This window comes from Phoca vitulina, unplaced genomic scaffold (assembly GCF_004348235.1).
Source record: "Phoca vitulina isolate PV1807 unplaced genomic scaffold, GSC_HSeal_1.0 scaffold4, whole genome shotgun sequence".
Lineage (NCBI taxonomy): Eukaryota > Metazoa > Chordata > Mammalia > Carnivora > Phocidae > Phoca > Phoca vitulina.
Genome location: NW_022589707.1, coordinates 7,840,974 through 7,865,417, shown reverse-complemented (window position 1 = coordinate 7,865,417; position 24,444 = coordinate 7,840,974). Strand labels below are relative to the sequence as shown.

Genomic DNA, 24,444 nt, shown 5'->3' with positions numbered 1-24,444 from the left:
GTTCCATCCTTGTTGTTGCAAATGGCAAGATTTCATTCCTTTTGATGGCTGCATAATATTCCATTGTATATATGCACCACATCTTCTTTATCCATTCATCTGTCGATGGACATCTAGGCTCTTTCCATAGTTTGGCTATTGTGGACATTGCTGCTGTAAACATCGGGGTGCACGTGCCCCTTTGGATCCCTACATTTGTATCTTTGGGGTAAATAGCCAGTAGTGCAATGGCTGGGTCATGGGGTAGCTCTGTTTTCAACTCTTTGAGAAAGCCCCACACTGTTTCCCAGAGGGGCTGCACCAGCTTGCATTCCCACCCAAGTGGAAGCATTTAAGAACCCGTGGACACCCCTTCGATGGTCCCTCCCCTCCCCAACTGTGACTTGTTTATTTGGAGGTTTCATAAAGCTGAGACATCCTGGAATGCTAAGTCACTATGTAGGGGACAGGTCTCCTAGACAGTTGTCTGGACCTGTAGCAAACTGTGTGAGTGAGAAATCAAGCCTCTGAGATTTGTGCTGATCATAGCATATCTCCCCCTCGACTAGACAGGGGCCAGCCTGCAGGTGGAATGCACTCTGCCCACAGACCACTGGCCAGGACAGTCTTGGAAGGCTGAGAAGTGCAGTCTAGCTGTACTCTTGTATGCACTGAGATTCTCGATTCTGCGCCTTGGTGTCGTTGATCAATTTTGGAAAAGTATTCACCTTTACCTCTTTACCTCACCCTTCTTTTCTTCTCTCCTCCCAGGACTCCAGTTAAGGCTATTTGATACTATCACATGGGTCTCTAATGCTTTATTTTTGTTTGTTTGTTTTTGTCAATTGTACTGAAAAAGCCTGCTAGGATTTTGATTGGGATTGCATTGGATCTGTAAATCAATGTGAAGACCTATGCCATTTTAATAATTTGACTATTCCATTCAACAGCATAGATGTCTCCATTTTTAAAAAGTTTTTAAAATTTTCAGCAACTTGTTACAAGTTTTAAGGGTAGAATTGTTGCATATATTTGTTTAAAACTTATCCTCAAGCTTTTTCAGGCAGCTGGGAAGATGGCAGACGTGCAGACTGAGTGCACCTGCCAAAAGCAACCCACCATCTTTCAAAATAAGAAGAGGGTCCTGCTTGAAGAAACTGGCAAGGAGAAGCTCCCGCGATACTACAAAAACATTGGTTTGGGCTTCAAGATGCCCAAGGAGGCCATTGAGGGCACCTATATTGACAAGAGGTGCCCCTTTACTGGTAATGTCTCCGTCCAAGGGCATATTCAGTCCGGTGTGGTGGCCAAGATGAAGATACAGAGGACCACTGTCACCCACTGAGACTACCTCCACTACCCCAAGTACAACCTCTTTGAGAAAGGCCACAAGCACATGTCCGTGCCCCTGTCCCCCTGCTGCAGGGATGTCCAGATCGGCGACATTGTCACAGTGGACGAGTGCTGGCCCTGGAGCAAGACTGCATTTCAACGTGCCCAAAGTCACAAAGACCGCAGGCACCAAGAAGCAATTCCAGAAGTTCTGAGACTAGACATCTGCCCACACCCCCGAAGAAAATGAAGTTATTTCCCAATGAAAAAAAAAAAACTTATCCTCAAATATTTTTATTTTTAATGCTCCTACAGTTAAAAAAAAATTCACAGTCCAACTGTTTGTTGCTAGTATAAAGAAGTAGAATCAATTTTTGCATATTGACCGTTCATCCTACAATCTTGCCAGATTGACTTGTTAGCTTGAGTGGATTTTTTTTTTTTTTTGCAGACTGCTTAGGGTTTCTAATGGCATGATTATAGCATGTTTTATTTTTTTTATTTTTTTACTTTTTTTATTAAAGATTTTATTTATTTATTTGACAGAGAGACACAGTGAGAGAGGGAACACAAGCAGGGGGAGTGGGAGAGGGAGAAGCAGGCTTCCCGCCAAGCAGGGAGCCCGATGCGGGGCTCGATCCCAGGACCCTGGGATCATGACCTGAGTCAAAGGCAGATGCTTAATGACTGAGCCACCCAGGTGCCCCTATGGCATGTTTTATTAAAGCATAACATGGGCTATCACCTTTCCAGCTCCTGAAATCAATTTCCATATTTCTCTGTCTAGCTGCTAAACCAATGCCACGTATTCTCGTTTAGGTGTTTGTTACAGCACCCCCTCACTTTCAGGAACCAATGTCTATATTAGTCGGGATAGCTCAGTTGTTATAATAAACAACAATTTCAGAGTCTTGAATATAATAAAAATACTTTGGGGAACAAACTGAGGTCGCTGGAGGGGAGGTGGGTGGGGGGATGGGGTAACTGGGTGATGGGCATCAAGGAGGGCACATGATGGAATGAGCACCGGGTGTTCTATGCAACTGATGAATCATTAAATTCTACCCCCGAATTAATAATTAATAATACACTATATGTCAACTAACTTGAAATAAAACAAAAAAAATAACTCTATAAGACCATAAAAGTATATATATATATATATATATATATATATATATATATATATATATATAATAAAAATACTTATTTCTTGCTCTTTTGTGGTTTTGTCCCGTGTGGGTTTATCAGGAGGCCACCAAGTCATTCAGTGTCCTGGGCTGCTTCTGTCTGGAGGCCCCACCGTGCTCTAGGCCCTTAGAGTTCTTCACTGGATCTTCCACATCTGGCCAGAAACTGAGGGGAGAGAGTGTGGATAAATGTGTGACCGTTTTTTAGGGCCCATTCTGGTCATATTTATCTGCAGAGCAAGCTAGGACATATAATCTAGCTGTGTGCTCAGCAAGAGGAGGAAGACTTGGCTTTGGGGGAATATGCGGCCAGCCTTGGCCCACATGTAGTATTATCCCCATTTTACAGATAAGAAAACTGAGGCTCGAGAGAGTAAGGGATTCCCCAGCTTTTGCGGTCATGAACAACAGTGCCGGGAACTCAGCCCGAATATGGCGGACTCCCATGCTCCCGAATCACTATGCTGTCACTACTACCTTCTCTCCTACTGCCTCCCTCCCTGGTTCCTGGGCTAGCTTTCTTTTCTTTTCTTTTTTTTTTTTTCGTTTTTAACAAATGTTATTTTTTAAAATTTTTTATTCTTTCTCAAGTTTTTATTTAAATCCCAGTTAGTTAACTTACAGTGTAATATTAGTTTCAGGTGTAGAATTCGGCGATGCATCTCTTCCATACAACACCCGGTGCTCGAGGCCTGTGCTATCTTAAGACCGGTGATGTTTCTTTTCCCTCCCAGCACGGCTTCCTCCACACATCCGTGTTTTCCTTCTGGCCTTTGATCCGGCAGCGGGTACTTTGTGCTTTCTCGAGCAGCCCGGTCCACAGGCTTAGTCTGCAGTGGGTAAGGATCCTGAGAGCCACTGCAATAAAATGTAAGACATTTAAACAGAACATAAAAAGACACAAAAGCAGATGTCAAGTGGTTTCTTTCCAAGAGTACCTATACTCCAGCGTTGTCGTAGACGCACTGGCAAATGCCAGGTGTCTCAGGAGAAAGGACTGCAGGGCTCCTCTAGATCGGCACGTGTGAAACAGTTAATTGTAAATGGGATCGACTCCTTAATTTCTCTTCTGTCTTGTTGTTGGTGTATATAAATGCAACTGATTTCTGTGCATTGATTTTATATCCTGCCACTTTACTGAATTCCTGTATGAGTTCTAGCAGTTTTGGGGTGGAGTCTTTTGGGTTTTCCACGTAAAGTATCATATCATCTGCAAAGAGTGAGAGTTTGACTTCTTCTTTGCCGATTCGGATGCCTTTGATTTCTTTTTGTTGTCTGATTGCTGTGGCTAGGACTTCTAGTACTATGTTGAATAGCAGTGGTGATAGTGGACATCCCTGCCGTGTTCCTGACCTTAGGGGGAAGGCTCTCAGTTTTTCCCCATTGAGAATTATATTCGCTGTGGGTTTTTCATAGATGGCTTTTATGATATTGAGGTATGTACCCAATATCCCTATACTCTGAAGAGTTTTGATCAAGAAAGGATGCTGTACTTTGTCAAATGCTTTTTCTGCATCTATTGAGAGGATCATATGGTTCTTGTTCTTTTATTAATGTAGTGTATCACATTGATTGATTTGCGGATGTTGAACCAAACTTGCAGCCCAGGAAAAAAACAAAACAAACAAAACAACCACAGTTAAAACCTGGAATTGGATGGTCTCACAATACAGGCTGTCCAGCTCCTCGCTGTTTCTTCCCTAGGGGGTGGGGATTATGGTTGTTGCTGGGCAGTGGGTTTTTTCCACCTTCAAGCGATGCCAGACAGTGTAATGGAATTAGATCTTCTAAGGGAGATGTGCTGGAGGAAAAAGATCTCCCAAGAGGAGTTCTGCGTGGCCCAAGTGGGACATAGTGTTCGAGGTGGGGGCAGGGAGAGGATCCAAGGCATCTGCTTTAAAGCTCAGTACAGGAGCACCTGGGTGGCTCAGTGGGTTAGGCGTCTGTCTTCAGCTCAGGTCATGATCCCAGGGTCCTGGGATCAAGTCCCACATCGGGCTCCCTGCTCAGTGGCGAGTCTGCTTCTCACTCTCCCTCTGTGATCTCTCTCGCTTGAGCTCGCTCTCAAATAAATATATATATATTTTTAAAAGATTTATTTATTTGACAGAGAGAGACACAGCGAGAGAAGGAACACAAGCAGGGGGAGTGGGAGAGGGAGAAGCACGTTTCCCACCGAGCAGGGAGCCCGATGCGGGGCTCGATCCCAGGACCCTGGGATCATGACCTGAGCTGAAGGCAGATGCTTAACGACTGAGCCACCCAGGCGCCCCTCAAATAAATAAAATCTTAAAAAAAAAAAGCTCAGTACTGATAGAAAAGAGAGACTGAACAGGTAAGCTCAGAGGTCATGAGGTCATGAGGTCACCATCCCATCAGTGTTACATTTATACTTTGCCTTTAGTGTATTCTCTGCCTTTCCACGTATTTAGTATTTGCTTAGGCTTAAATATTCTAGGGAATAGTTAGGAAACAGGTAAGTCAGACTCACAAAAAACATACACCTGATTGTTTGGAACAGGCTCCTGGGCATGACCTCCATGGGCTGTGATCCCTGGTGGCGCATTTATAATTTAAAAACTATATATGCTGAAGAGTTCTGAAGTTCTGTCAAAATCTTCTTCATGGATTTTTATGTAATTGAATTTGGCTGAGTTGAACTGAAGCAAGTTCACGTCTTGGCTGCATTTAGGGTTTTGTTGGTATTATCTGAATTCTGGGAGACCTTGAATTCAACGGAAAGGTAGGTCGGTGGGGCAAGAAAATGGGCTGAGTAATTTGCTGATTTAGCCCAATATTTGACTACCCACTCTTACCTGCAGGGTTTTGTGGTTTTGTGGAGAAGGGACATCAGGAAAGAAATGTGGACAGTACAGCCTAGTAAGAACTATGCAGAAGGGGTTGGGAACGGGGACAGGGGACACTGACCTCGTCAGTAGCGTGAGGGCAGGAGAGAGCGAGGGACACAGGCTGCTTCTCTCAGGGCAGCGTGTGAGAAAAGCATGAAGGTCCAAAGCAGGGATGCTTGGCAGGAAAGAGCTCTGCACAGGGGGAAAGCCTGTAGATGGAGGCAGATGGGACTGTGGGAGGGGGTGGGGGTTGAGGGGCTCTGAAGACCTGCATTTCTCTGGGTTACTCTGCCCAGGAGGGGGGTCCTGTAGTCAAGGGAACAGGGAGAGCGGGAGATTTCCGATTAGCCACAGAGGGAGCCGATGAGCTCAGAAAGCCGGCTGAGGTCCAACAGCGTTCGGGGGTCTTCTCCAAAAGCGTTCGGGGGTCTTCGGTGTAGGAGCAGAGACGTGGATGGTAGGCTGGGTCCAGCAAGCAAGTGTGGCAGAAGCACAGGTGGCAGGAAGCTGAGGGTACAGGTGAGAAGGTGGGTGCGGTTTAGGTTGCTTGTGAGCTTGTGAAACCAGGAGGCGCCGATAACAGGGGGCCAGGAGCTGGGCGGTCCTGAGGCCCCAGACCCTGGCAATGGAAGGCAGCCTAAGAGTGCCGGGGGAGGACACCGGATCCCTGTGCGTTGCTGGTGAGGATGCCGAATAGTGGAGTCACTGGGGATACGTTTGGCGGTTCCTCAAAAAGTTAGGAATTTCCAGATAATCCAGCAATTCCACTCCTCGGTATGTATCCAAAAGAACTGAAAGCAGGGATTCATAGTTCTGTACCAATATCCATGGCAGCATTATTCACAAAACCCAAACACACACACATACACACACACACACACAAACCCAAACACAAAACAATAGATGAATGGATAAACAAAGTTTGGCATTTACATACAATGGGATGTTACTCAGTCTTAGAAAGGAAGGAGATTCTGACACATGCTACAAAATAGATGACCTTTGAGAACACTGGTACATGAAATAAGCCAGGGCAAACAAGTAAAAGGCAAATATTGTAGGATCTCACTTCCATGAGGTACCCAGAGACGGAAAACAGAAGAAGGGTGGGTGTCAAGGGCTGGGAGCGCGGAGGGGAACGGGGAGTTATTGTTTAACAGGTATAGAGCTTCTGTTTGGGACGATGGTGGAGATGACTGCCCAACAGACGAGGTGGGCCCTCCTCGTGAGGCCCTCTCTCTACAGCCATCCACAGTCATCTTGGCAGACCGTAGGTGAGGTGGGTGGGTTATGAACGCGTTCAGGGGGTATTAAACGATTTCTGAAGGGTTAGATAACTCCCCAAGGGTGTTACTTGTTACATCTCTTTAGTCTTATAGAACTAGTCTGGTTCTAGAAGAAATAAGCATGCCAGGCCAAGTGTACAGTGATTCCAAACAGTTTAATGTAATTCCAAGACAAAGTGTGATTACATTTCTACACATATACAATATGCATATGTGAGTTTACAAATTTTAATTAATAACTCGTTTCACCTCAGAGACCGAAAAAATGATCAAAAAGAAACTGTGAGTAACAAGCTATAACATAGTTCACCACAACGGGACCCCCCTTTCTCACCCTACAGTTAGTAATATTACAATTAAAATAACTATATTCTTCTATAATTTTTTTCTGTTAAAATCATCTCATAAATTTACAATGCTATTATTAGTTTCCAAGACTAATATAAATTCACTCCATTTTTCTACAACGAAAATGATTATTAATTTAGAAGCACACGACATCATGATGAAAAACACAAGCATTTTAGTAGCAAGGACTTGATCAGTTAAGAATTATTTTTCTTGTAAAACATTCTAAAGCCAAGTAAAATATCCATTCTTATAACATACCTATAATATGAGACTAAGGAATAGGTTACATATAGGTCTACAACACATTGGTTTGTTTTTTAAAAAAAGTAGACATTTATAAATAAAAAAGAAAAGAGGGACAATTCACATAGGAAAAAGAGGTACACGAGAAAATACTGTTGCACGCAATAATTTTCACAAAGATTAACATGGATTAACACTTTTCATTACAGAAACCGTACAGTGAAGGAACACAACAGACCGGGGCTTTCATAGGGCTATTGAGCTGAGATGACCTGGTGGAGGAAGATGTAGGCAAGGTGACCTTGGGGAGGGAGCCATGTTCCTTGGACTGGTGACCAATCATCACCGGGTCTCCTCTTCCCGGCTCTCATTCTGGGGAGTGAGTCTTTCTATCCAGTGTCCGGAATTCATGGGCAGTTGAAAGGTAAACATTTCTACAGATCCTGTCGCTTTCCATCCTAATGGATCCCGCTTTTGGAAACGTGATATAGTACAGGCTACAGCTCAATACATGCGGTCAACGCAAAATGGGATGGAAAATGCCAGTCGTTCTGATTTGCTGTCCCCCCTCACTCATTTGTGCCCTGGAGGCTGGGGACCCAGAGAGAGCGGCGGCCCCCCTCGGGGCCACCTGCCTCCGCTGTGGTGAGGTGGGGGATGAGAACCCGGCGCCATGCCGCAGGCCCACGCAGGGAAGGTGCAGCCTGGGGCCGGCCCCGGGCTCGTCTACGACGCCATTGCTGCCTGACTTCTGAAAGCCCCTCTTCCTCCTCATCCGTAAAGCTATACTTGTCCTATCAGAAATTTGGTTTGATATATATATACACTAACATATATATCAACATCTCTATCTATACAGTGATTCTACTAAACTAGAAAGTCTGCTGCCCCAAAGTAGGACTTTCTGGTCTACTTCATTTGGTTAAAAAATGCACACAAAGAGGATGAGGAGATGCTTTGGGGGCCAGAAATGATTGTGCCCTGGAAAAGCCACGGAAGACAGCTTTAAATGAGCAGTAACACAAAAGTGAGAGGGAGCGTGAAAGGGTGGGGGGAAACCCCGAGGCGGAGGCAGCGCCCACGGGGGGTGGGAGGGTGGGGGGGTGTCTACTTGGAAGTGAGGAGAGGCGAGTGGGGGGGGGACGCTTCATGTTCCATTCAGAAGTCACAGAAAGCTACAAAGGATGGGCATGGTCAAGTCACTTTCCACTTCCCAAGTTCTTCCTTATAACCTGAGCCGAAAACTATTAAAATAATAATAATAATAATAATAATAATTAATAATAATGATAATAATAATGATAAATCCGTTGCCCCTTCCACCAAGCAGGTGAGTATCTAACAGGGAGGCAAGACCACCGCTCATGAGGCCAGGTGGGTCCTTCTTCCTGGCTCTTGAGAGTGTCCTGGGGGGCTGTGGTGGCAGCGGGGTGGAGGCGGGGGTGGCCCCGGAGACACTGACCTGGACAAGGAGTGGGGAGGCCGCGCCAGGAGAGATCTGTGGGGAGCGGTTCAAAGGACACTAGAGGGAGCGAGTTTCAGATGCAGCGTATTTACTTTTTTTTTTTTTTTGAAGCTAATTCCTATGCTTCTAGTTTTTAAACATACGGTTAAGCCCCAAAGACAGTGACATAAAATTAATTTGGTGAGTTTCAAGCAAAGGGAAAGACCAAACAGAGGGAAAGCAGGAGTATTATGAGGAAGGGCGAGATTAAAAAAAAAAAATTTTACCCTAACATTTCTTACAAGAACCTGTCACGAGAACATACGGTCCACAGAGAGGTCACAGGGAAAACACGAATGCATTCGAAGGAACACACACAAACAGTTCCCTGGTCCCGGGTGTTCTGCAGTTTGCAAAGTCTTAGCTGCTGACGGAATGCCCTTTACCACAGTAGGTCCTCCGCACTTGGGTTGTGGTACGAGAGAAAACAAGAAACAAACCAAAACTCTTCGGGACACCAGCATGTTCCAGCCTGTTCCTAGGAGACAGTGGGGCCCACTCTCTGAAGCGTCACAGTGACCATCTCTACTTCCAGGGGTCGCAGTCACCCACACCCCTCCCCCAGCTGCCCCTAGGTTCCCCAGCCCCACCCCTGCTCAGCAGCAATCAGTCTCTAGAGAGGAATCTAGCTTCCCCCGTCCCACCGACCTAGGCTTCAAATCTGAGTTTGACAAAGAGTCAAAAGTAAACACGTCCTTTTGCATTTATTTTGTTTTAAAGGAGAAAAGGAATTAGTGACAGCAGGTCTATGGAAAGCCCAGCCAATGAATGTGGGCGTAGGGGTGTGAGGCTCCCCCCCTGCAAAACACCGATCAGAATATTGCCAGAGGCCCAGAAATAGCAGCTGCCCCTTCAGGGCCGCCTGCATCCCAGTGTCTTCTACTCTGCCTGGTGACCGGAAGTCAGTGGATCGAGAGAAATTAAACATTCAGATCAAGACAAAATCAACGAACCAGGTATCTGTTCTCTCTGCCTCTTCCACGATGTCAAAGAGAAGGCCTCTTTGGAGACAAGTGTTGATACAACATGGCATGAGGTCTTCACATCTGGCCCAGGCTATGGACTCACCCCTTCCCACTCAATCCAGAAATCCTTTCACATTCTCTCGCGTTCACATGGAAACCAGTAAGTAACGTGGAGGGAAACGCTCATATTGGGCTACACAACAGTATGGGTAGAAAACACCTGCCTTGGAGGGGCAGGGCCTCCAACTAAAGAGGAGATCGCTGGGGTTTGAAGATGTCAGTTATAAACAGAAATTTTCTTTAAAAAGTACCAGTTTAAATGTAAACTATAAAACACTTTAACTATAAAACGTAGCCAGAAATATGCTTAAGTATCCACAATTACTTAGTTTACGCATTTAAAATGTGGCTCTCTCGATATCTTAGAAGGCTAACAGCATTGTACAGTAGCTAAAAACATATATACTTAACATGTGCATTTGAATATCACATTTCATTACAACACACAAAGAATAATCTCTTCCTTGGTTTCATTTTTGATGTAAAGATCAGCTATTTTCAGAATTCACTTAAGCAACAATGACCAGGGTGTGCATTAATCATTATTTTCAGCCCACACAGTTCATAGTCTTTTAAATCCCAAGATCAAGCTGGCTACATGATTTCAAAAAAGGCTAAAACCAGGATGAATGCCCACATTTGAGGTAATTATTGCCATTAGGTCACAGTTTGTATAAGATAATGTATCTAAAACCTTCTTCAAAAAAAATCTTTAGGTGTTCTGTCAGAATTCCAGAATACCTATTGAAACCAACCAGGATCTCAAATTCTGATTAGTTGGGTTTGCTTCCAATGGAGTCAAAGTTCTAGAAGGTTCTAGAACTCGTGTAAACTACCTAAGAATTTAGGCAAACAAGCCTGGAGCCAGTCAATAAAGAAGTTTTTTTTTTTTTTTAAATAAAAAAGAAACAAAAAACCCACCCAAGACAACTGAGGAGATGTTTCATAACACATGATAATAGTTTTCTAAAAAATTAAAAATCTCATCCTAAAGCATTTCTAAATTCTTGTCACTTTTCAACCAAATTAAAAATGCTTCTGTATTACTCTTAATCTCATACTGCGGCAAGAGACTCTCCTTCCTTATACCCTAAGAGTTGGCTGATTTTTCTGTTTACATAACCGTTCTTTCCATTTCTTTGAGAAAGGTATCTCCAAAGAAACCCTTATTTGGTTCCTCTAAGAGTCATCTTGTTTTTTCTCCTTCTCCTTTTCCTTTTTTTTTTTTTTTACACAAAGAAAAAAGTTCCTGGACACCAGACCCACACACGGTATTTACAAATTTGGTGTGAATCCCGCATCTGGTTCTACCCAGAGCTGAAGAGTGGATCGATTATAGAGAACAGAGTTGTCATGATATTTATCAGTGCAGTAAAAAATAGCATTTTAAAAAAAATATATACCTTTAGTATTGCCTTTCTAGAATTAACTATAAGCAAGAAAAAATTTATTTATTTTTTTAAAGAAGAAAAGAACACTTTTTTTCTTCACTCATAAGTTTGTTGTAGCAGCACTACTAAAGCTAGTTGGTACACTGGAAAGAAATCTAAAATGAATTCTACTATGAATCAAAAGAAACTCCCCTAAGATTTTCTCTAAAAGTCAAATGAATTCTGCCCCTTCTGCTTGCATCCAATTCAGGGCTCCCTCTTCATTCAGACCTTCTGCTGGGTTGCACGCATGGGGCAGGGATGGCGAGGGGTTCCTTCAAGGGTTTTCTTTGCACTCACGTGCGTGCGTGCGTGCGCACGCGCGCGCGCACACACACACACACACACACACAGGAGGTGGCCCAGGAGGCTGGTGGCTGCAAGCTCGGTTCTGGAGCTGGGCAGACCCAGGTTCAAGGCCCGGCTCTCTCACTAGCCATGTGACCCTGGGCATGTCACCAGCTCTCCAAGCCACATGCCTCATCTGGAAAGGGACGAATGGGGCCCCTTGCAGAGTTGTTATTATGAAGACTAAATGAAACAAGATAACCAATGAGCAATTTTTAGCACAGTGTTTGGCACACAGTAAACAAAAGTATCATTAGATGGTTTGTCAGAAAACATGAAGCCACTCATTGCTGTTAACTAAAAAAGCGGAACGAAATGGTATCTCAGCGAAGTCCCAATTAACAAAAATTTCACTAGAAACTTGGAGATTTTGGACCACCATCATATTTCCTTTCCTTTAACACGTGCCTTCTGAGTGCGTCAGCTCCCTACGGGTAAAGCCTTCAGCAAATGCCTTCTCCTACTTCCTTCAGGGACGCCCAAGTGTTAACAAATGGGACACAGTCAACATGCTGCCCTAACATGGCCGTCTAGGGTAGGGGGGTACCTGTGGGGGACTGGGAGGGTCTCTGAGAAAGTGTGCTCCGCAGGAGGGTCACTTCTCTGTAAATGCTCACTGAATCTCAAAGGGGCAACTGCCTTGGAGCTGGCTCTCCGGAACTTCTGGAAGCCTCGAGAAAGATGTGAGAGACCTCTACCACCTTGGGCCACCCTAGTGCGCAAGGGCACCAAAAGCCTTTGGAAGGTTTCTATTGCCTTTAAGTGTCGTTTCACCATCTTCAATTCTCTAGTAGCCTGACTGAGATTCGACTGAGTCTATTCTGTGGAGATTAGGAATGAGAGTCCTAAGGCATCGAAGTGGAAAAGCACTGACACGCCCAGCGCAGCTCCCTCGTGCACCTGCCCCCTGACGCAGCCGAACTTCCCGGCGGAGGGTCCGCTTGGGGAGTACCCGGGGTAACGTGACCTCAGGTACGCCCACGTATTCGTGCGGTGCCTCCAGCTTCCCGAAAGCAGCATTTAGGGTTACCAATCCCCACTCCTCTTAAAGATGGATACAGTTTGAAATAAATGCAATTTAAAAAAAAGAAAAAAACACACGTCAAGAGAGAGGAAAGAGAGAGACAAATGCATCACTGACCATGTCATTATTGCCCAGAAAGGAAAGAGAGGGATGCCATTTTGTCCCCATCTGGAGGTGTCTTTGAGAAGGGTTCTTTGGCTAAAGAAAGGAACAGTTCCACCTTCCTTTCCAATTTGGTAAGGACAGCTCTGGCCTGCTCAGTTTTGAGGCTTCTCCATCTGAAATCTGTGAGACACATCAGCAAGATAGCAGCATGCAAAGTGCTTCCGGGGCTGGAATGTTTCCTGGCAAAATGGCTCAGGCTGGCATTGTGAAGTCCCAGGCCAGGCCTGTGGAAAGAGTCCTTGCCTCCCTGCTGAATTCCCTCTGCTACCCGAGGGCACCTCGTTATCTTCTTCTTTCTGTGATCTGTCCTAGCAGCTCCTGGGCAGGCCAGCAGGGGCCCCACCCCCCACCCTGGCCCCAGCACCCGAGAGGGCCTGGGATGAAAGCTGGGGCCAGCTCACGGACACACCTCGTTTCACCAACCACAGCCCGTCAGCAGTAGCTCTTAAGCCTCCTCATCTCCTTCCTCCAGTTTCCAAGAAAGTCTGCTCCACTCACACACACACACTCACACAACTCAAATCCTCTGCCACTAGCTTGTTCAAAAATGAGTGTTTGCACTTCCAGAGATCTGGTCAAGGGAAACCAGCCTGTTAGCAGCTGTGCTAATCTCCCCTTCCCTTCCTTACTTGCAACAATCTGGCGTTTGGGCAGGTTGAGTCTTCCAGGGTGAAGAGGGCAAGGCCAGCTGGCTCCCCCAGCCTGCAAGCCCCTCACCGCCAGTAAGACCAGCATGCAAACAGTCCAGGAGACAACCGTCCGTTTGCCTCGACCCTTCCTTGCCCTCTGAACTCGATCAACCACATGCACCACTTCACAGTATTAATTGGCATCAAGCCTCAGACTCCTACCCGTCGGCCTGCTCACCCCTTCCCTTGGAAACAGCCAGAACGTCATGAACGAGGCACTAAGTGCAGAGACATGGGTGCACATGCCCAGACGGGTCAGCAGGAACCCACTGGGCAGAAACACATCCCCCTGGACTTCCTGAGGCTACGAGTACATGGTTCTCCTTGACCTGTCCTTTTCAATCTTCCCCTCTTCAGCTTCGCTATGCTTCTTCATCTAGAGGCAGTTGAAGAACAGATGATGCTCTAGGTCATTTGTGGTCTCAACAAGGACGAGGTTGGCATCCCTCCACTTGAGAGCTTGGTCCTAGGGACAGGCAGGCTTTGATTCATCCGATTTGCCAGGGTGACTCAGAGCTGGAGGAAGGGAAGGGAGATCCGGGCAAGTGTGAAGGAGCGCACGCGGAGCCTGGCCTCTAGCACGGGGGTCTTCTGATCCTGCAGCTCTGTGCTGGGGACCGGAAGAGGAGGGCGGGTGGGGATGAAGGGAGGATGCGCTCCTGTTTGCTGGGCGGCACCAGGGCTGAGCACGGCCTGACAGCGTCTCGGTTAAGCTTCAGCAAAACCAGCATTTCAACCTAAGGCCCGTATTTCTGGGTTTGGTGGGCAGTGTGTGGGCACCTTGAGCCAATTTTAAAAAGCCCATCACACACAGGCAGCGTGCACTGAGGGGATGGTCTCGAGGCCCCGCTGCGCCCCTCCGTTGGCCAGTGCTTTCAGGGGGGGCCCTGCCTGCAATGTCGGAGAAGCTGCTTGACTGTCAGTGTTCTTCTGGCCTCTTACCGTCCCTCTATCTTTTTTTGGCTCCTAGTTCTGTCCCTAGAATTGTGCGCTGAGAAGAGGTACTGGGGGAGAAAGGGGGAAGAGACCGGAGAAGTGGGCAGTGTGGTCAGCGAGCGGAAGGAGGGGGAGTGAGACTGAAATTCCCCAGGGGAAGGTACCACCTGCCTAGCACCCTTAAGTCCGTCCTTCCAGCCCGTGGCTTCTAGGAGGGGACAGTCGTCTATACACTGAAGGAGATAAAGCCACACTCCTGGTGCACCGATGGGAAAAGTAAGGGCATGTGGGGCAGCTCTGGGCAGAGGGGCTTTCTTTTGCATGACAGGTCAGTATCAGATGTGAGGCAGGCCAAGAATCTAGTTAGCAGATTCCAGAAGCACAGGAGAGCACAGGGAATGTGGGAAAGAACCACAGCTAAGGGTGGGGCCTTGGAGATGCCACCTCAGAACTCTTCCAAGGCCACTGAGACTCTAGGAAAGTATGATGTCAAGAGTCCAATCTGGCCTGCACACAGAAAAGGCCTTGATTCTTCTTCAAACGTTTGTTCTGTGGTGGATCTTTCTTGACAGCTCTTTGCGGACTAGAGATGACAGAAATAATTTTCCTAATTCCTGGGTCTTTCCTTTTGTTTTTGTTTTGTTTGTTTGTTTGTTTAACAAAACTGGACATCTGCATGTCCTTCCTGCCTACTCATACACTCACAGGTATAATAAAATAAGTTTAAATATTAAAGAGAAAACACAAAGATACTGGGAATAAATGTGCATTTAAAACCCCAGCTAAAATATCAACATGATGATAATGATAATAATTACAATGGTAATAACCAAAATAATGAGTACAATAATATTATCTTCATGAGCAGCATGGAACTTTCATTCCTGATCTGGAAGAACACAAAGAAAATATCAGGTGAAAGAATAAGAGACTTCCAACTTAAGTAGATAAAGTAATTTTCTTTAAAATGGAAGGCTACGTTGTCTTTCCCCATAGGAGCGCTGGGAGTCAACTGTGCAAGGGGATCCGGATGCTACCCAGCAAGGCCAATGCGGTCTCATTCGCAGCCGAGACTTCTGTCCTGGTCAGGAGGAGATGTGATGGGGTTCTGCTGCCATCTGGCTGCTGCCAAGTCAGGAACAGGTGGATCTTCCTGGCTGGCACAGCTCTGAGAGGGCTCTGGCTCATGTGTCCTCTGAAGACTTTTCTCCCCCACTCTCTCTGGACTGGCCATTTTCCCACGGTCTCGGAGAGATGGCCCTTCCCCATGTCCCAGGAGGGGAGTATCCATCAGTGGATCAGTCGGTGGGTCCATGAGGAGAGTGTCTTGCTCTGGGGCGAGCCTCTCACAGGCTCACCGGCTGGCGACCTGTGGGACCAGCCGGGGACCTGCCTGCGTGTGTGCCTCCAATGGGTCATGGTGTCCTTCCTTCCAGCGTCAGGCCTGGACTAAGCTGGTTCCAGTTCGGGGACCTATTTCTTTGTAAGATGAGTAGAATTCATGGTTGGGGAGGGGGAATTTCCAGAGTTATTTCACATTTCACAGCTAACAGCTAAGGTAATGGCCTGGCTTCGTTACTGAATTAGGTGGGATATCACTATAACACCACTGTTCACAGTAGATGGTTAAGGGAAACTGCAGGGGGCGGGGGGCATGAGGACAAACTGCCAAAACTGGGAGCCATCTCTTTGCACCTTGGAAACTTGGCTTTGGGATCAGTTAGGACTCAGCATCAGGAATCAAACAATTAGGGCCACCCTTCTAAGCCCCATCTAAGACCAGACAGAGTCTCCCAACATTCATGTATTCAAGAGTAATTTTGCTACGAACGGAGCCATCCCTACTCCACCCACCCCCAGCAGTGTTCAAAGCCTGAGAAAACTTCCAGAATGTATCAGTGGTGCAAAGAGGGCAAAGGGCAAATTTCTTTGGAAACTTAAGTGCCCGTGGGAGTGTTCCAAAGTGCAGTGTAAGACTCCCTGGTCACCCTCAAAATTTCCCTCCGACCTTCTGCCCACCAGACCCCTCTAAAACCAAAAACGAAGTCGAGTCTTGGGTAGGTAGGCCCGGTAATGTGAGGAAAGATGCAGCAGCAAACAAAGGTTGATGGTTGTCTACAGAGGGAAGGATCTAGCAAAACTGTGAGAGCAATACACAGCCAGTGGAACGAGAGAGATGGGCGGGGTCGTGCAGGAGCGTGGGCTGGGGGTGAGGGCCTGGGGCTGGGTCCACCTCGTAGACACAGGAAGGCGGTGCCAGGCCCAGAGGCTGTGGGTGGCCTCCCCTCCTCTGTCCTTTCATATCAGGAAGGAGGCAGCCGCCTGGCAAGGCCAACATTCCCACAACACACACGGGACCTCTGCTCCCACAAAGGCTAAGAGCCGGCCCCCTAGGCAGAACTGAGGCAGAGTGGGGGGAGGGTGCATGGTGGGGAGTCTCTCTTGCTCTCAGTCTCCAAAGTAAAAGTCAGACTGGTCCACCCGCCCAGCCATCTCCCACATCTCTCTCAAGATCCCTGGGCTCCCCACCACCCCCTACTCCCGCCAGCTCCCTGATGCCTCTCTGCTAGCAGACAGCTCCAAAAAGACAACAGGCATTAAAATAACATAAAATTAAATTAAAAAAAAAAAAGAAAACAAGGAAAGACCAGAATAAAATGTTACAACAGCACAAAAGAAGAGCTGAGATGATGTGACTCGCCTCAGTCAGCTTCTTGGAGTACCATGGAAGTAAACCCTCACCCCGCGTCTGTGGGTCGGTAAGGCACTAGGAGGGACCGGTGTCAAATCAAGGAGGCGAGAGCCGAGATGGCGGCGCCGAGGGACACACGGGGAGGGTGGCATCCGCGCTCACACCCGCACACGCTCGTTCACGCTCGCACACCTGGACCACCACACTGCTAACATGCCTATGTTCTATCACTTCTTTTTTTGTGCAATTACATTGAGGAATAGTCTATTGGTATCATTGGAGTTGAACACAAAGTAGAAAACAGGGGTGCTGACTGCTACATTCTACTAGGGTGTCGGCGAAGACCGCTAGCCCTATGCTACGTGACTAGGGATTGATTCAAAGAGAAAAGAAATCTTCAGGAAAGGAAAAGAAAAAAAACAACTAAAGTTTGCAACACACATTATTAATGACGCTGGAGGATTGCTTAGGGATTTATCCAGTGCTCAGGAAGAGAAACTGTGCCCTCTGCTGGGGGGGGCTTCCTTCAGCCTGGCCACCCCCCATCAGTCCTGACACACGAGCCAGAACTGGGCTTGGCCAACCCTACACCACCCCCCAAATATCAGCCACCTCAGGCCACGGCCTGACCTTCTAGAGGGCTGCTGACCCTTTAGAGTTCTGGAAAAATCCCTAATTCTTATGTTCCATAATTAAAAATCTATTGGATTTCCGTATCAGGTGTCCCCGACAGCAAATTCTTAAACGTCACTTGCCGCCATATGAAAATAATCTTTGAGAAGTTCATAGATAAAGTTCTTCAAAAACTGGGGCCCCCCCCACTTCCATAATCTTCCGTTGCTCTCTTCTTCTCCTTTCCAGTTTGGTGCAGAATGGGTTCGTGAGCTGTGTTTTTTTTGTTACTGACGTTTTCTTTTTTTTCTTTTTCTTTTTTAAAATAAAAAGCATAGATTTCCCCCTCCTCAATCCCTTCTTTTTTAAAATGTTCTCTTCTCTGCTCTAAGTCCCCCCACCTCCTAGTTCAAGTTTCGTTTGTGTCTGTCCCTGCCCCCTGCCCCCCCTGCCCCGTTGCATTGTTTGTGTGCCGCATCTTCAGTATAAAAAGCCCAGCTCCCACCTCGCCCCTCCTCCCTCCTCCCCTCTGGCCATCCTCCCTCCCCTCCCCTCCCCTTCCAGTGTTTATATGTAAGGGTACTGGTTGACCTTGGCGGGGCTCAGTGGGTATCCAGTGTAGACGGTGGAGGCTGGAGAGGCGCTGATGTAGGTCTGGTGGGCAAACTGGGCTGGATACTGACTCGGGTGGATGGTGGGCGAGGGCAGGACCCGGGGGCCCATGCTCACGGGGACCTGGTGGACGATGCTGGCCGGGTAGGCAGTGTGCTGCACGGTGTGACGTGCCGAGCCTTGGGAGGCCACCAGGTGGGCCACGGTGCTGGTGGAGCCCAAGGCCGCGGGCGCCGTGTAGGTGTAGAGGTGGGGCTGGGTGGGGAGGTGGGCTGCTGCGGCAGCGGCGGCCAGGTGGGGGTGCACAGTGCCGTGGCTGGGGCTGTTGTGCGGGAAGGAGTACGGGGCCTGAGCCATCGTGGGAGTGATGTAGGCCTGCTGCCGGCGGTGGGTCCCGGCGCGCTCTGCGGTGATGTGCTGCTGAGCCTGGAGAAGGAGAAGCACCAGGAGAGGGCTGCAGTGGGGGCCAGACACGTGGGAGGAGAGAAAGGGGAGGGGGAGGAGGGAGAAGCGGGAGGGAGGAGGGAGAGGAGGAGGAGAGAGAAGTGAGGAGGGGGAGGGCAGTGAGGAGGGGAGGAGGGAAGGAGGGGGAAGAAGTGGGAGGGAGGAGGGAGGGGGAGGAGGGAGAAGTAGGGAGGGAAGAGGGAAAGAGAGAGAAGTGAGAAGGGGGTAAGAGAGGAAGGGGAGGAAGGTGAGGTGGGGGGTATGGAGGGGGAGAGGACCGGGGAGTGGGGAGGAGGGGGAGGAGAGGAGGGGAGGAGGCCAGAAGCCGCAGGAGTGAGGGAAGATGCCTCCCTCCTAGGCTGGGAAAGCAACATTAGCCTGGACTGAGAAAGGAACGCTTTCCCAAGTCCCCCGAGTCCCCGGAGTCCCTGGCTGGATGACACGCAGCTCAAGCCAGCTTGAAAAGGTAACAGGAGACAGGAGCTCTCCTAAGGGCCTACCGCAGCTGTGAAGTGTCAAAGGAGCCCCTCTTTGAGTGATAACTGCTTTCTCCCTCACTGTAAAATCTTGTTCTCTGAAATCCTAGGCTCTTGGAAACTTTGCTGTTTGAAATTATATTGGTACAAATGAAAGAGCCCTCTCTTCCAGAGAACCGGAGTCCTGACGACACAGAGACGCGGCCTCAGTTTACCAAGCGCACTGCTTCGGACGAGGGGTTTCGGAACACAAGCTCCCCATTTATTTCACTTCCATGGCTTCTGAGGAAACAGGCCCCCGCGTCCGCTCTGCAATTCAGACCTGACATAGACCCTGGACACACAGGCCGCTGTACCAAGGAGACTCTGCTTCACGTGTAATCCCATCTCAACACCACCCGGCTGCTCCAAGGCCTCTCTTGCCCTTGGTTTGGGGCTCCCCGTGTGTGGCCTGGCCTCCCACATGGCAATGAACCAGTCAGCCCAACAGCCTGCAGGTCCTCCCCGGGCGCCCTGGTCTGACAGGGCCAGGACACAGTGTTTTAGCCTCTGCTAGGCTGAAAGAGCAAGATGTGGGCCACCCTATTTTTAAGCTTTGGCACTGTGCCACCGAGTGCCCTGTGCCACGAGACAACTTATCTTACTTGCGGCTGGCTCTCTGTGACCCCGTGAGACCAACTTCCCCCAGGGTAACCCAAGGCAGCGAGAAGACCCGTCCGGCCACTAGGGTGCTGCGGCCCTGTGAGCGGGGTGAGGGCCGGCCGCGGCCGCCTGCTCGGAAGCTGAGGCCCCCAGCGGACTGCGGGGATCTGGGTGATGTGCAGGCCGGGGAGGCAGGGTCGGCTGGCACTCACCTGGCTAAGATTGAGAGGCTGCTGCTGGAAATGCGGTCCTGGCCGCTGCTGCCGGTACGCGTTGGCTCCGGAGGAGCTCCCTGAAGAGTGACCGCTGCTGGAGGTCACGTTGCTGGAGGACTTGGACTTGTAGGACGAGTGCTGACTGGTGTTGACTGTGTGGGGAAGAGCCATGGGTCATAGACTGGTCACAGGCCCTCCACTGCCCGGAAGACCCTGCCCCTCTAGGAAAACAAGGGTGGTCTTCCAGGAAGGAGGGGCATGTTCCCGAGACCAGCCCATCAACATCAGCCTCATCTCCCCGAGACCCAGCTGAGAGTCTGCCCGGACTCTGGACTGGCTCCCTGGGGCTTTGGCCCGTCCCACCGGTTGGGAGCAAGTCCCAGCTCGCTGGACTTTAGAATTTCTGTCTGGGGACACTGAAAAGCACAAGGAGGTAACAGAGGAAAGGAGGAGAGGTCTCTGTAACTCTTCGTGCCCCGTCCAGGGCTGTCTGCCGAGATCCAGAGACGCAGTGACAGATGAGCAGGGTACAAATAACAGAGCCTCAGGAAAAGGACCACACACGTCCCGAGGAAAAAACAACCTATGGTCGCTAGGATAAAATGGGCAAGGCTGGGGTAGAGGACGCTAAGTATGAACGAGGCACACATCACAATGAGCAGGCCCTTGACGTAACTGGGTTGGATCAAGTCTATTACAAATCCCAAGGGGATGAAATCAAAGTCAAAGAGGAGACGGCTGGGGCCGGCAGGAGAGAACACTGATTAATTGCTGAGGGAGAGAAACACGAAGAGTGAAGGTCTGGGAAACCGGACACTAGGGGTGCACACTGAAGTCCACGGGGAGCCTCCCTGCCCTACAGGTAGCAGCCCCCCTCCAGGAAAGGGAGAGCGGTCTCACTGGGGAGGGAGCCAGTGGGTCCTCACAGAGACCCCCAATCTGACCGTGCATTGGCACATGGGGGTCCTCCCATCCCACCCACTAAATTAGAACCCCATGGCGGGGGTGCCTGGAAATCTGTATTAGCAACAAGCACCCCAGGAGAGAGCCCGCCAGGCCCTGGCATACGGAGCTGTGCAAAAGCCAAAGCGAGTCCGACTCTCAGAGGCCCTCCGAAACCAGGAGGGTGGAGGGGTTTGGGGGACCCACTGCCGGGTAAGGGATGGTAGAAGTGCAAATGTGGGCTATCGGCAGAGCTTTGGGGTCTCCCCTTCACTCGGCCACAGTGTTACTGGGATGGAGCCCGAGTCCTTGCTGCTCTGTAGCAGGTCCCAAACTGTGCTTGCTGTCTGGGCCCCAGCTGGTGATACTGTCTCTCTGCTATTTCAATTCTCTGGGCGTTCTGTGGTAATTATATTCAAGGGAGAAAGAAAGCTTGAGCTCAAGGTATCCACAGCCTGAGTCTGCAAGAGGTTAGGAGTTCTAGATGAAGTGGTGTGACAGAGCCCAGTATGTGCTTGCTATCATCACTGCGGGGACAGGGAATGGGGACTGGGTCAGAGCAGGGGGCCCCCAAATAAGGGAGGGGGTCCTGCAGGGGACCAAGAGATGAAGAGAATCATTTCCTCCTGCTGACATGAATAAAGTGCCAAGGGTGGCAGAAGGCAAGTGCTGAAGGTCAAGCTCCTGACGTGTGGCTTGGAGCCACGAGGGACATTCTCTGGTCAAGCCCTGCCCGGCTGCTCTCGAAGATCCGCCACCCTGGGAACAGCCCTTGGCTCCCAAGGTAGCCCCCAGTGGTCCTGTCTGCACTAGGTGAGTGGGAGGGTGCTCCAAAGTATGGGTGGGATGCGGAGCCAGACTCCTGCGAGGTCCAGCCTCATGGCCTCGGTTGAGTTAGTTAACCTCTCTGTGCTTCCACTTTCGTATCTGGGAAACTGGGAGAATAATGGTAACCACATAGAGGGTCGTCCTGAGGTTTATATGAGTTAACGTATATGGAACGCTCAGTATCCGTCACGTGTTATGCTCTTAAAAGCATCAGCTGTGTTAGCTATTGGTAATGTCTTGGTTATTGAGCCCTGTCCCCTGGCTAAAGCTGATGCTCAAGGAACAGGTGTCCACTCCAAGCTGGGACAACCAAGTCCTGTCTCATGGAAATGGGAAACTGGGCTCCTGGGAGTCGCTGGGTCAGGGTGAAGCAGTGCTCCAGGAAGCAGGCATCGGGCCACCAGTGGCCCAGGTCCTGGGAATTCTGGCTCCTGCCCAGCCTAGGACATGGTTGTTGAACTTTTCCCTCAGCCTTCTTAATTCCTTCCAATAAATTATGTGTCTTAAGGCAGTATAGAGTTCTTTCTGTTGCCTTCCAAAAGAACCTCAACTAACCCAGGAGACCTGAGAAGGTGACGTGAGAAATCCCCAAAGCTCCTTCCCGAGCTGAGAACCACAGGAGGGGTGAATTCTGCGAGAAAACGGACTGTGGCCTGCTCAGCATTCACCCTGACTTGAGCCCAGGGGACACCTGGGAGCTCCAGCTGGGGTGGGGGTGGGGGTGGGGGTGGCGCTGGCGCTGCAACCCGGTCACACCCTGGCCTCTCTGGGCCAAGTGCGCACCGGGACGCTGAGGAAGGCTGCTTTCCTGATGTTTCTGAGCCTAGGATGATTTTGTAGCGAATGGTATATATTGGTGTTGACGAACACCACAGGCTGGGGACGCGCAGGCACCAGAATGAAGTTCCTTCCCGCCTCTTACGTGTCACCAGAAAGACTGTGCAGCACGTCCTCACAGGGGAAAATACAGCTCTCTTCACGGCGGAAAATTATACCACGGGGTTCCCCCAGAGACAGCAGCACTTGGCTGCTTTAGAACCAGCAGCCGTACCGCAGGGAATGACTTTCCCCCCCTTTTTCCTTTTCGGTCAGAAATGTCCCTCAGAGACTCTCAGCGTTCAGATATCACGCAGTTCTTGCGGAAAGGCCGTGGGGTAAGCGCTCAGAACGGCCCCCTGCCCACGCGCAATGGGCCGACGGTGGAGGTGGTTCATGTGACCCGAAGGGCGGGAAATGCGGGCTTCACAAAGCTGTCCTCTCTTGCCTTTGTGGTTTCCAGACACAACACTGCTGTTAGGCTGACAAAGCCGGCCCTCAGTCTCTTTGCCTGCCTTCCCTAGGGGCCGGACCAGGTGGTCTTGAAGTTTCAGTAACTGTCCACACAACTGTGTTGCCTTCCATGGAATGGCACCAGCAACAGAGCCCGACAGAACTCCAAGCGGGAAGATTTCTAACCTGCGGAAATCTGGCCACTCTCTCACGCTGATTTAAACGGCCAAGAAAAATTTAGCACCAGCCACCCTTAAAAAAGTTAATTCCTAGATGACCTCAAGAAGATCTAGCTTGAGCCAATTCTTATAAACCATTATCCATATTTTAAAGGGATCATTACTGTTACAGAGTTCCCCCGAGGTGTCTCGGAACAGGGGTGTTCCTGATGTAACAAAACTCATGGTCTTGTGCCGTAGGTCTCAAGCCCTGATCTAAAAATCCTTGGAGGCACACATTTTTGAAATTCAGAATTTCAGGTTTTAGAAAGGTTCAATATATTAGGTTACACCCAGCAGAACCTTGAGCACCACCTTGTAATCAAAGCCAGGAAGGTTTCTGCTCCAAAACCCAAGGATATTTTACTAAGCGGCACAAATGACTATGATAAAGAGACTGTGAACAGCCCCTTGCTAATTCAGGTCAGGCTTCACTACCACCACCGAGTTTGCTGTAAACTTAAAATTTGATTTCGGAGGTTTTTTTTTTAAACTTAAAAAAAAATTATTTGAGAGAGCGCACACATGCGCACCAGCAAGTAGGGGGAGGGGCAGAGGGAGAAGCAGACTCCCCGCTGAGCTGGGAGCCCCACAGGATCATGACCTGAGCCCAAGGCAGATGCTTAGCCGACTGAACCACCCAGGTGCCCCGGTTTTTGGAGTTTTTAAGACTGCAGATGAGGAAGGACTATCTCCTCTTCCTGCTCAATAAAAGGGCCGGGCTTCCTTAAGGGTTTCGACAACATAGTCTTGAGAACTTTACTGTTAATTAAGCAGGAGAGCCCTTCACACCAAGCCCTGTGCATCGCAGGCTGCAATCTTTTTTTTTAAGATTTTATTTTTTTAAGTCATCTCTACGCCCAACATGGGGCTCGAACTCACAACCCCGAGATCAAGAGTTGCACACTTTTCTGACTGAGCCAGCTGCAATTTAAGCCAGCGTGTGGAGGGCTTCCTGAAGACTTGAGGGTACGTGGCAATAAAGATTTAAAGGGTGAATTTCCAGATCCTGATTTTGCAAATGTTATCTCTTCCTGAATGGATTCACCAGCACTAGCATCTATTGGTTTTCCTTTCCCACCTTCTCTCTCACATCCACGTGTCTCCCATTGCTTCTCACTCTCTGGGAAGTTAACATGGTGC

The 24,444-nt window shown here is 49.0% G+C and overlaps 1 protein-coding gene and 1 pseudogene across 6 annotated transcripts in view; one reads left to right on the top strand and one right to left on the bottom strand.

Moving 5' to 3' along the window:
* Positions 1-404: 404 nt before the first annotated feature.
* Positions 405-1,798, top strand: LOC116630424 (annotated as a pseudogene). The gene has a single exon (XR_004298972.1). The product of XR_004298972.1 is annotated as a 40S ribosomal protein S11-like (transcript).
* A 737-nt stretch (positions 1,799-2,535) lies between these two features.
* Positions 2,536-24,444, bottom strand: part of HIPK2 (homeodomain interacting protein kinase 2) — a 183,539-nt gene continuing 161,630 nt past the window's right edge. For 2 of the 5 annotated variants that reach the window (XM_032401465.1, XM_032401466.1), the window contains exons 14-15: positions 20,042-20,196; positions 13,792-18,721 (exon numbers count right to left, since the gene is read on the bottom strand). In XM_032401465.1, coding sequence (XP_032257356.1) covers positions 18,065-18,721; positions 20,042-20,196 — 812 coding nt within the window. In that variant the 3' untranslated portion in view covers positions 13,792-18,064. Of the gene's footprint in view, positions 2,668-3,123; positions 3,360-13,791; positions 18,722-20,041; positions 20,197-24,444 lie in introns of those variants that run through there. The other 3 variants (XM_032401467.1, XM_032401468.1, XR_004298993.1) reach the window with 2 other exon arrangements.